The following is a 13340-nucleotide window of genomic DNA, read 5'->3' on the forward strand; positions in this document are numbered from 1 at the left end:
ATAGCCTCTATGTTGTTTATAAAATATGGAGGAGAGAGCTTTCTGTCTCGTAATTTTCCCAGTTGTTCACACCTCATCGCCTACCTGTTTTGTACTTCTCAATTCTCTGTTTTGGATGCACTTTTATTGGTACTTTGCATTTCATACCGAAGCCCCGAGTGATAGTCACACGTGTGCTCACGGCCCTTGTGTTCCCATCTTCTCCATTCTCTCTGCTTTCGTGATTGTCATCATTGTAGCCAGTGGAAGTTGTTTGGAAAATATTTTATTGGTGCATTGTGATCATACATCATACGGAGATCAGAGTGATGCACTAACGTGCACACATCGCGGGGTGTATTTCCTTCCACATCCTCCCCCACAGCAGAAGCCTTTTGATGCTCTGATGAAAAGCTATTTTATATTAACTTCCTTAGGTTGTTTTATTAATTTAATGTACTAAAAATAAGTGAAAATACAAGAGTAGTATAAAGGAAAAAGGATGGCCAAATGGAATGGTACACACCTGTAACTAGCTACTCAGAAAGCTGAGGCAGGAAGATTGCAGGTTTGGGGACAGGCTGGGCAACTTAGCCAGACCATGTATCAAAAGAAAGAGAGAGAGAGAAAGAGAAAGGAAGGGAGGAAAGAAAGAAGGAAGGAGGGAGGGAGGGAAGGGAGAGAGAAAGGAAGGGCAAGCACTGGAGGTGTAGCCCAGGGGTAGAGTGCTTGCTCAGCATGCCAAGGCTCTGGGTTCAATCCCGAGCGTTGCAAATAAGTGAATTAAAAAGGAAAGGGCCAAAGAATACAGGTTGGAGTCAATAGGTCTCCATCCACACTGACATAAGTAGCTACTAGTTCTTGCTGCATTCATTCAGTGTTTGTGATGGCTAACTGTGTGTGTGTGCGCGCGCACATGTGCGTGTGCATGCGTGCATGCGTTGTCGGGACTTCTTATCCTCCTGCGTTAGGAGCTTGCTTACCCACCAGCGAGGCTCTGCAGCCTTGGTCACGGTGTCTGAGGACCACGGCTGCTCTTTCAGTCTTCCCTTTCTGCCTAGCTGCACCAACGCTTCTTTGTCACGTTTTAGGATTCCTCTTTTGGTTATATTTATCTGTGTTTGCATGTAGTTTTTTCTGAAGAAAATTTTCCATCTAGCCCTTGTTATTGATCCTCCCATCCTACCTACCTACTCATTAAGAAAAGAGTAGTCATGTAGCACTGATGGATTTCCTCCCAAACTTAATATTATCTATGAATCGTGTTCAGCAGTAGAACAGAAGACTGAAACAAATGAGTTATTATCATTTGTTTGAGGAATATAGACACATTATTATATTTTCTTGAATCTCGTAACATTTCTTTTCTTTGGCTAAAACATAATTTAAAAAAATCAAAAGCAATTGGTACCTTTTGAGTTTCTCCCATGTCAATCTACATGTAATAGAAAATTGGTATTTGAAATATTGAAATCACTCTATGGTATATGATTATGGTTGATAAAGTTTCTATCTTGAAATGTCTAAAACTGATTTTATATTAAAAGTGAATTTACGCTTATTGTTTCATTGTCTGTATTTCTCTTTCGAGTATACTTGTTTTCCAGTAAATTTTACATATTCTTGTCATGGCAGGTTCATGACTTGCAGAGTGAACTTGATAAAGAAAAAGAAGATGCTCAAAAGAAAATTCATAAATTTGAGGAAGCTTTGAAGTGAGTAAAAGTCACAATATATTAAAATTAAAAAAAAAATACTCTTATACTAAACTGTGATCCAAACTGAGTACTTGGAACCTACACGTCACATTTTATAAGAGTCTCGCTATGGATTAGTTTTCATTGGTCTCCCATCATGAATTTCTATTTTCAGAATTTTATTACAAGTCAGTATTTTTTTAAGAACAAAAATCAGTTCAGCTGTTTTTAAGTGATAGGAATGCAAGAAACTAGAACTTAGTGGTTTCACTTTTTTTTTTCTTAAAAGGATACATATTTTCAATAAAAATGAGTTTTCGGTCTTAGGACATTTAGAAGTCCCTAGGTAGATTTTGTTGAGAAATTTGGGTAATGAGTTATTTCATTTATTGTATTTTAAAATGGAGCACTAACTGGCATTGTTTAGGGAAGGTCTTGTGTTGTAATATAATACTTAAATGTAGGTTGAAGTGTTGGAGTTTATCTTCGCCATGCATTTACCACGAGGACTAGGTTTTATCTTAAAGGTTTAGCTTAAAAATACTGATGTATTGAGGTCTCTACGGTGTGCCAGTCAATGTGTGCTCGTTTCTCAGAGGACCATATAATCTGGTTGGAAAGTTACTTAAAAAATTTGGCGCCGGGCGTGGTGGCGCACGCTTGTAATCCCAGCACTTGGGAGGCGGAGACAGGAGGATCGTGCAGGTTTCAAGTCAGTCTCTCTGGCTTAAGAGACCCTGTTTCCAAATAAAAATATAAAAATAGGTCTGGGAACATAGCCCAGAGGTAGAAGGGTTTCCAGGAACCCCAGTACCGCCACCAAAAAAAAAAAAAGAAAAAAAAAAAGAAAGAAAGAAATTTGGCAATTACAGTACAGAGCAATACGGGCTCTAACTGGAGGAAGATCAACAGGGCACCTGACCCAAGACGTGTTTGAAAAGCCTCCTAAGCTCCCTCAGCTCAGGAGAATCAGCTTATGTCTTTTTTATTTTTTTCTTGCATTTCCAAACCTCCAAATAGAAGTAACTTAAAGAAAATCGAAAAAAGAAGATTCAGCATCAAACTTCATTCATATCAAATTCTCCCTGGGAAGACTGCAGAATCATTCCCTCTCCCTCCCTCTGCTTTTTAGTGAAATGCATTGGCTCAGTTGCTGAATAGAAAATCTTAAAAGAATCTATGTACTATGACATCACAAGATACCAATGTTTATCTTAAGCATGAGCGAGATGACATCAAAAGAGAACAGTGTCACTCAGCATGAGCCCAGGTGATTGTATCTTCCAGTTCCGACCTGATTATGACAGAATTAACACTCATTCAGGGCTGTAAAGGTCTTTACCAAAATACTGAATCTTGAATTTTAAAGAAGATCATTCTGTAAGTTTATTCTTCTCATTCCCTAAGAGGTGATGTCTTCATTTTGATGGTCTAGATGAGCTAAAGTGTAGCACCCAGCACAGCAGGAATCATGTAGATTGGAGGGAACAGAGTGAGTCCTGTGAGGTCTGAACTGCAGCACGCACAGCACAGGCTGGCTGTGCTCCCAGAGGAAACTGTCCTGGGGAGTGTCTGCTACTGCTTTTGAGCCCAGGAAGAATGCTAGATGCCATTAGCCCAGGGAAGATTCCGTTTTGCTAAAAGATAACTATAGGATATAGAAACTTGCCATGGCCACTAGCAACATTTTTAAAATATCTATGCACAGAGGTGGAAAAATCTGTTTTAGTGTGTTGTTCATTCATGCAGTTACAATTACTCACATCAGTCTACTAAGGGCCTCTATTTTTTCTGTGCAGTTGAATATATATATATATATATATATATATATATATATATGTACACACACACACACACACACACACACACACACACACACACACATATATATATATATATATATATATATATATAGTAATGGATATCAGAGAAAACAGGAATATGCAGTGTGAGTCAAAGGATTTTAAGAGGCATAATAAGGAGATAATCAGCACGAAGGTTTAGTAATGGGAGGCTGCTCAGAGAAGGCCAAGCCTTTCCCAGGGTTTCCCAGAGTTGTGAAGGGAGACGCGCTCTCCTGGGTTACTGATCTCTTCCTCTCTGTCTCCAGAGAAGCTGACTGGCAGAGTTAATCTCCCTTTCTTTCCTGTTTCCAGGCTCTTTCTCATCATGCTTGTCCTCCTCCATCTTGTTATCTTGTCAGAGGCCCCTTCCATACCACAGCTTTCTTCTCAAGGCTGGGGGAGTAGCTCAGTGGTGAGAGTGTGTCTAGCAGGCACAGGGCCTGGGTTCAATCTAAAGCGCCCTTGTGCGCACACACGGACACGTACATATTTCTTCCATATTAATGACTTCAGAGTCTCAGGTCTTTTGGTTCTCTCATGGAATTTATCATTAGATTTTGCAGCCATATGATGTTGTCTTAGGAATTAGACTGTAATGTTTGAGATGTTAGTGGAAAAATTGGGTGACTTTATTCTTACTAGTGTCAAAGACTGAAGAGGGCGTGGAATTGTTCTCTGAGAAGATGCTGTTGACATACTGTCTCCAAGCACCTGAAACTGCTAACTCAGTCTTCCAGTTCAAGGTGGTATCTCAGAACCTATTGTTATTTAAGAGGGTTACATTGGATTATAGTCAGCACTTTTTACTTAAAATGGTAATTCTTGAAAGCTAATTTGCTTCTTGTTGTTTCTAGGAAAAATAACATTAGTTTTATGGTGCTGCCTTACTACTCTTTTTCTTTTTTTGTGTGTGGTACTGGAGTTCCTGGAAGCCCTTCTACCTCTGGGCTACACTCCCAGACCTATTTTTTTTTAATATTTTTATTTGGAAACAGGGTCTCTTAAGCCAGCACAGCTGGCTTCGAACCTGCAAGATCCTCCTGTCTCCGCCTCCCAAGCGCAGGGATTACAAACGTGCGCCACCACGCCCAACATTACTACTCTTTTAATTTTTTGTTCTGCATATATACTAATCATTTATTTCATTTTTATTGTTAAAATAATTTTAATATGCTATGTTACTTTAAGTTATGTGAAGCTATAACTGAATGGTATGAAATATATGTGTCCATTTTTATTTTTCGAAGATAAGTAATCAAATTGGACATTAAATTTCATAGACTCAAATAAATGGAAAATGAAAAACTCTATCAATAACAGATATAGCTAATATATGTTTAGTTTATTTCTTTTTCCAATATTCCTGTGTTTACCAAATTTGATTTCCATGTTTTGGATACTATAAGATAATAAAACATTGTTTTGATATATTAAATAAATTGTCCATTTAAAAATATTCAATGAAACCTTCAAAATTATCCTTTTGATTATTAACAGCCTTTTAAAATTTCTTTTGCACAATGATAAATTGACACCAATTTATGTTGATCTGTTTTAACTTTATTTGGCATTGTCAAATAGTAAATATTTTTAAAATTATAAATATTTTTACCTTGACGCTAACATAGTTAAGTTTTCTGTTTTCCAGAAATACAGTCATAATTTCATTAACACATCTTTAGATAAAATGATTAAAAATGACCCTTTAGGGAGGAAGCTCTTATTTGATGAAAACACATTATTTCTTTATAATTGCTATATGTATGCATATATATGCATATGTATTTCCATATGTATGTGTTTCAACTTGTACATCATAAAAACTTTATTGCATTTAAAAAAATTTTATTGGTACAATACTGTAGTCATTCATCTTAATGGGATACAAGATGGTGGAGACATAACATACACACATCACCCAATTAGGTCTTACCTAATTCCCACCCCATTCCTACCCCCTCTGTCCTTCTCATGTTTGGCTCAGGGATTGACTTTGATCTGTTTGTTTAAGCACATCATGTGCTTTAGAGAGTTTCCCTCTCCCCCCTCCCATCCCCTCAGTTAGGTCACATTACTTGCTTGTCTGTAGTTTCTCCTTCTTCGTCTAGGGTTCCTCCTATGACCTATTTTCTCCCTAGCTTCCACATATTAGGGAGAGCATCTGATTTCTTATTTTTTGTGACTGACTAACTTAGCATAATGTTCTCCAGTTCCATCCATTTTTCTGTAAATGACGTAATTGTGTTTTTCTTTATGGCTGAGTAAAATTCCATTGTGTACATATCCCATAGTATTGTAATTTATTCATCTGTTGATGGATAGCTTGGCTGGTTCAATAGTTTGGCAGTGGTGAATTTTACAGCTATGAACATGCATTACTTTGGTAATTTGGTTTCCTTTCTTTTGGGTAGATACTCAGAAGTAGTATTGCTGGATCATATCGTAAGTTCATTTCCATCTTCTTAGGATCCTCCATACTATTTTCCAAGTGTTTGAACTAATTTGCAGTGCTACCAACAATATTCCCACTTCTCCACATCCTTGCCAGCATTTGTTGTTGTTTGTGTTTTCAGTGATTGCCATTCTAGTTGGAGTTAGGTGAAATCTCAGGGTAGGTTTGATTTGCATCTAAGTGCTAATGATGTTGAACATTTTTTCATGCATTTGTTGGCCATTTTAATTTCTTCCTTCGTGAAATGTCTGTTTAGTTCACTTGCCCATTTTTGATTGGCTTATTTGTTTTCTTAGCTGTGAGTTTCTTGAGTTCTCTGCATATTCTAGATATTACTCCTCTATTGGAGAAGTAGTTTGCAAAAATCTTCTCCCATTCTGTTGGCTATAGGTTGAAGTTCTTGATAGTTTCCTTGCTGTATAGAAGGTCTTCAGTTTAATGCAATTCTTGTGCCTTTGCGATCTTGTTGAGAAAGTTTTTATCTGTGCCTATGTGTTGCAGTGTTGGACCTATGCCCTCTTCAAGGAGCCTCAAGGTCTCTAGTCTAATTTCCAAGTCTTTGATCCATCTTGAATTGACTCATGTGCAGGGTGAGAAAGTGGATTCATTTCAAAACTGGCATTTGGTTAGCCAGTTTTGCCAAGACCATTTGTTGAACAGGCTACCTTTTTTTCAGTGAATGTTTTTGGCCAATCTTTCAAAAATAAATTGACTGTAAGTGTGTGGATTTATTTCTGAGTTTTCTATTCTGCTTCCTTGGTCTCTGTATCTATTTTTGTGCCAGTACCATGCTGTTTTTATTGCTATGACTTTGTAGTATACTTTAAAGTCAGGTATTGTGATTCCCCCTGCATGTTTTTTGTTGCTAAGAACTACTTTGGCTATTCTGGGTTTTTTTTTTTATTGTTCCAAATGAATTCAAGAATTCTTTGTCTGTGAGGAATGACCATGGTAATTTAATGGGAATCACGTTGAATCTGTAGATCACTTTTGGAAGTGTCACCATTTTGATATTTATTGCGCCTATCCATGAACATGGAAGATCTTTCCATTTTCTAAGGTCTTTAAAAGAATTTCTTTCCTCAATGTTTTATAATTTTCTTTGTAGAGGTCTTCTACCTCTTTGGTTAAGTTTATTCCTAAGTATTTTATTTTTTTGTTGAAAATCATGAGTGGAAGTGTTTTCTGAATTTCTTTTTCAATGGATTTATGGTTAGTGTACAGGAAAGCTTCTGATTTTTTGAGATTGATTTTGTATCCAGACACTTTGATGAATTTGTTGATAAGCCTTTTGGTTGAGTTTGTTGGGTCTTCTAGGTATAGTATTATATTATCTGCAAATAGAGAAAGTTTTAGTTTTTCTTTTTCTATTTCTACTCCTTTACTTGCCTTATTGCTCTGGCTAGAGTCTCAAGTATTATATTGAAAAGAAGTGGTGGCCAGGCATGGTGGTGCACGCTTGTAATCCCCGCGCTTGGGAGGCGGAGACAGGAGGATCACGCAGGTTTGAAGCCAGCCACGCTGGCTTAAGAGATCCTGTTTCCAAATAAAAATTAAAAAAAAAATAGCTCTGGGAGTATAACCCAGAGGTAGAAGGGTTTCCAGGAACCCCAGTACCACCCCCCCCAAAAGAAAAGAAAAGAAAAGAAAAGAAGTGGTGATAATGGCCATCCTTGTCTTGTTCCTGTTTTTAGGGAAAATTCTTGAAGTTTTTCCCCATTTATTATGATTTTGGCTGTGGGCCTATTGCAGATTGCCTTTATGATGTTGAGGTATGTTCCTTCTATTTCAATTCTCTGCAGTGCTTTTAACATACATGGATGTTGGATTTTTACAAATGCTTTCTCAGTGTCTATTGAAATGATCATGTGATTTCTTTGTTTCTGTTTATGTGATGAGTTACATGGATTGATCTTCATATGTTGAACTAGCCTTATATCTCTGGGGTGAACCCTACCTTGTCATGGTGTATGATATTTTTGATGTGGTTTTTTAATGCATGTTGCTAGTATTTTGTTTAGCAGTTTTGCATCCAAGTTCATCAAAAATATAGGACTGTAGTTTTCCTTCCTTGAGCTGTCTTTATTTGGTTTTGGTATTAATTTGATGTTGGCTTCTTAGAATGTATTTGGGAGACTCCTGTTTTATTTTCTATTTCATGAAATAGATTGAGGAGACTTGAAACTAGCTCTTCTGTAAAGGTTTTATAAAATTCACTTGGGAAACCATTTGGTCCTACGCTTTCCTTTGAGGCCTGGAGCCCGTTGCCTTTTGCCTTCTGTCAAGTGGCCAATTGCCTCAACATCACTTATTTAGTGATCCAGCCATCCCTTCACTGGAATGTCTGCTACAGCGCCTTCATCATGGGGATTGTTGCTAGAATTTCTATTCGGCTCCAGAGATCTTCATATTCTCGTACCACTGACATAAACTTTCATGACTACAGTTTAAAACATAACCGTTGATAAGACCCGTAGGACTTCTTATTCTATCACAGGAAACATCCTTTTCTTTTTAGGATCTTCTTTTGGCTTTTCTTTTTTGTATATTTTCTACTTGAGCTTTGTAATTACTTTATCTAGTTAAAAATAATTAGTTACTAGCATTTATGAGCATGGATTGTTCAACAAAGAAAGAACTGGTATCTTTTAATGTTGAAGCTTTTTATCTAAGAACATGGCATCTTGTTCCTTTGTTTAGATCTTCTTTGGTGCTAGTTTACACTGTATTCCTTTCTGAAACAGAAATAACGCACAGTACATTTATGTATTTTAAATATCCCATGTTGATTTTTTTCTTCTACGTCAAACATGTGTGCTGATATTTAGATTATTAGCATGTGTGATGTGAAAATTAAAATATATTTTACATTTGAAGTTTGAAGTTTTAGGCAGAAATTGAGATACAAATGATAAAGTCTTTATGTTTGTGGACATACCCTGTACTTTCCATATGAAGAATGTAAACTCTTCAATCTATTACTTTTTTATACTTCTGAAGCCATCCAGTGTTTATTATGTGAATTTTCTCAAGTTTATCAATCATCCCATCATATATTTTGTTCTTGGGACTGTATTGGTTCTGGGTATAAGTTGTAGAACAAGCTAAGAGGTGTCTGTGACAGCCACTGTACACATCGCGCACATTTTGTATTACAGAAGTACGGAGGGCACTTGACAGGCGTCTGAACCGGAACGTTCTTTCCCTCCCAAGGGTGCATGATGGGAGAGCCCTGGGTGGGTTCTTTTTTACACGTTTGGCTTTTCATATGCTTCCTACTTTTCTTTGTGTTCTCTTAGAACTGTTTTCACTGTATATCATGTAGGACATTGCTGTTGGAAGCTGAGAGGTACTTAGATGCTGCTATGAATATTCTTATATGCTGCTTTTGAGAAACACATGTATGCATTTTTGTTAAACAGATACCTCCATTCAAGTTTTAACTAAATGTCAAGTAAGGCACACATGCAGGAGGAATAATTTTATGTGGGGTCCCAGGAGCCAGCAGAGCATGGCTATTCAGTGGCATTATCAGATAATCAAAGGAAGTAAGAGTATGTGTGTGTGTGTGTGTGTGTGTGTGTGTGTGTGTGTGTGTGTGACATGAGCATTTCTTTTATATGCATTTCTTTATATGCATTTCTTTTATATGCATTTCTTTTATACACACACACACACACACACACACACACACACACACACACACACATCTATACTGTTTTTGCCAGTAAAGATTTCTGGTTTTGGTAGCCTTTTTTGGGAAAATGTGTAACTTATTTTCATTTATTATTGCCTTTTACAATAAAACTTCATTTGCACATAGAATTATTGAAAAGTGAGTTTTGAGTATGATTCTAAAAAATTCAGAATAATTTTAATTATATTTTATATGGCCAGATTTGCAGTCATCTCTTAATGCTGGTAATATTCAACAAATGCTCACCATCTGGCTATTGAAAGCCATTTTGTGAAAATATGTGTGTAGAAATTAGCAGCACCTCTTCTTTGCCTGCTTTTAGCTATAGTTTTGTTTAAAATGAGGAAGCTTATGAAATAGCTTGGGGTATTTTTTTTTAAAACACTGGCATATAGCTTTTAAAAACATGCCTTCTTGCTTAATATGTATAATATTATAATCTTCTATTATAGTGGAAAAACAGATTATTTACCCCTAAAGTTATATTTTTAAATAAGGTATATTTTTAAACACGAGTAGAAAAGCTTTCCTATAAGACTATTTTAAAATCTCCTTTATTTATCTTTGGCTGCTCGTTTGTTGTTAGGAATCAACATAATATTAATAGGAATAGGGATTAATCTTCAAATAGGAATGCCTTAAAGATATTAAAACTGCAAAGTTATAATGAGAGTATTTTTGTACTTTTATTTACTAATCTTTATTTTAATAGAAGACATAAATAGAATACTAAACAATTTTGTGCTTATTCAAAAAGCAAAAAGACTTCATTTCGATTAGTTTTTTTTTTAATGGAACGTTGCCCACTGCAACATTTTGATGCAGTTGCATTAACAGCAGGAAGCATCCCAGTTTACCCGGGAGCTTGAATTTTGAATTTTGGTAGAAAGGGAGAGCTTGGTTAAACCAATCTTGTGTAACAATTTTAAAGTATAATGGAATAGTATAATGTTAAATTTAGTCTCAAATATTGCCAATATAAGGAACTATGGCTTGTTTTTTGTTTGTAAGGTTGGGAAAATATCAAGAAATTAATAGTGATATTTACTTTAAAATGGGAAAAAATGAGTTAAGTAGCTATTGAGAAAGAAGCTAAAAGAAAGCCTGAAAACTTGAGTAATAATATATTTTTATGCTTTATAAGTGAGTGAAAATATCTATATAAGGTCACATTGATAGGAAGCTTTATTGTTTGTAAAACAAATATGTACTGTTAAAAATTCTTGCCGTGTGTGGTGGCGCACACTTGTAATCCCAGCATTTTGGAGGCTGAGACAGGAGGATCATGGTTCACGGCCAGCCTCAGCTACTTAGGTCCTTTGCAACTGAGTGAGACCCTGTTTCAAAATAAAGAATAAAAAGTGGGGCTGGGGGTGTACCTCAGATGTAGAATGCCTCTGGGTTCCATCCCCAGTACCACACAAAAAAATTCTTAGACAATTGATTGTAAATACTTTTCTACCCAATTGTAGATGTGGCATATAATTTATGATACTTGCTAATGAAAATGCAATGATGGTTTAAACTGATTCATATATATATGTGTGTATATATATATATATATATATATATATATATACTGAGTTTGTGAATTTTCAATAAAACTTTCTACTACTATTACTAAAATTAGCACGAGGTACAATTTTTAATGTATTATTCAACCAAAGTACTTAAAGTTCTCATATCTACCTATAATATGACCTCTTCCAACACAGACCTTGTATAGAGTTAGGGGAGCAAGAAGGAAATATTTGACATAAATTATTTTGGATCCTATTTAAGTAGCAAAGTTGGATTAAATGAATCAAATATTGGTGAATTATATTATAGTTGATTTTTTTTTTTTTGATACTGGGGCTGGAACCCAGGGGCATTCTACCTCTGAGAGACACCCCCAGCCATATTTTTTCTTTCTTTCTTTCTTTCTTCCTTTCTTCCTTCCTTTCTTCTTTCTTTCTTTCTTTCTTTCTTTCTTTCTTTCTTTCTTTCTTTCTTTCTTTCTTTCTTTCTTTTGGTAGTACAGGGGATGGAACCCTTCTACCTCCGGGCTACACTCCCAGACCTATTTTTTATCTTTCATTTGGAAACAGAGTCTGTTAAGCCAGCGAGGCTGGCTTCAAACCTGCGCGATCCTCCTGTCTTCGTCTCCCAAGCGCGGGGATTACAATCGTGCGCCACCACGCCTGTCTGTTCTTTATTTTTGAAACAGGGTCTCACTGAGTTGCGAAGGGCCTTGCTAAGTAGCTTGGGTTGTCAGCGAACCGCGATCCTCCTGTCTCCGCCTCCTGAGTGCTGGGATTAAAAGCGTGCACCACCTGGAGGGACACACACCAAGCGTTATATGCATGTGTGTTATTAACACTTTGAACCTCACTGTGATTTACAAGTACAGTGTACCAATAAAGATATAAAAATGCTTTCATGGTGTTCCAGAGATTTTAGTAAGTTGTGTTTATTTGATTCTATAAGTTTTAAACTTTATATCTTCACCTTTTTCTTCTATGGTCCAGACATCGTTTAAAAGTATATCGCTCAATTTCCATGTTTTTATTAAATTACTTTGAATCTTCTTGTTGTTGACTTCTACTTTTAATCCATTATAATCAGTTAAGATGAAAGGAATTATATCTGTTTTAGTGAATATGCTAATACTTGCTTTGTGGCTGGGAAGAATGTGAATTCAGCTGTGGTTGGACGAAATAGTCTATAAATGTCTGTAAGGCCCATTTGGTTTACAATATTCCTTAAGTCTGAGGAGTCTTTATGCACTTCTGTTGGGATGACTAATGATACAAGGAGAGATGTGTTGAACTCTCCCAGTATTGTTGTGTTGGAGTCTTGAGTCCAAATGTCAAGTAGATTTATGTAAGTACACGTCCCAAAGTTCGGGGCATACATGTCTACTATCATTTTATCTTCTAGTTGGATTCTTACATTTACCAAAGTGGCCCTCTGTCCTTTATGGTAAGTTTCGGCTGTAAGTCTGCCCTGTCAGATATGATAATAGTTACCCCTGCTTGCTTTTGGTCTCCATGTGCATGGAACGTCTCTTTTTCATTCTTTCACCTTTAGCCTGTGATTATCTTTGCCTATAATGTGAGTTTCTTGCAGGTAGTATATAGTTGGATTTTGATTTTTTTAATCTACTATTCCACTTTGCAAGTCAATATGTTATTATGAAGAGGTGGTTTTTATTTCTTGTCATTTTGAGATGTATTTTTGCTGAGCTGTCCCTCCCTTTCTAAGATTTATGCCCTGTCTCTGACTCTTATCTTTCAACACTGGCTAGAAGTTCCAGTAAAATGTTACTATCATGGTGGGTGTGGGCATTCTTGCTTCTAGGAAAATGCCTAGCATGGTGGTGCACACCTGTAATCCCAGTAGGAGGCTGAGACAGGAAGATCACAGATTTGAGGACAACTTCAGCAAGTAGTGAGACTGATCAACCTAGTGAGACCCTGTTTCAAAATAAAAATAAAGTAGGGCTGGGAGTGTAGCTCAGAGGTAGAAGGGCCCTGGATTGAACCCTAGCAACCCCCAACACACACAAAAAAATACTCTCATCATGATGCGTACTATTTGGCTAAAGGTTTTGGTTGTCACCTTAAATTAGGCAAAAGGTCTCACCTTTCATTGGTTATTTGCTAAGAGTTCTTTTATATTTTTAAAAA

General features: G+C 36.4%; 1 protein-coding gene across 1 annotated transcript in view; it reads left to right on the forward strand.

Annotated features, from left to right (window-relative positions):
* Nucleotides 1-13340, forward strand: part of CEP112 (centrosomal protein 112) — a gene marked incomplete at both ends in the record, with an annotated part of 477771 nt that overhangs the window by 136428 nt on the left and 328003 nt on the right. Inside the window, one exon of the mRNA XM_080714112.1 lies at nucleotides 1615-1694. Within this exon, the coding sequence (XP_080570238.1) occupies nucleotides 1615-1694 (80 nt within the window). The remainder of the gene's footprint in view (nucleotides 1-1614; nucleotides 1695-13340) is intronic.

Source organism: Muscardinus avellanarius, assembly GCF_963383645.1.
Source record: "Muscardinus avellanarius genome assembly, chromosome: 16".
NCBI lineage: Eukaryota > Metazoa > Chordata > Mammalia > Rodentia > Gliridae > Muscardinus > Muscardinus avellanarius.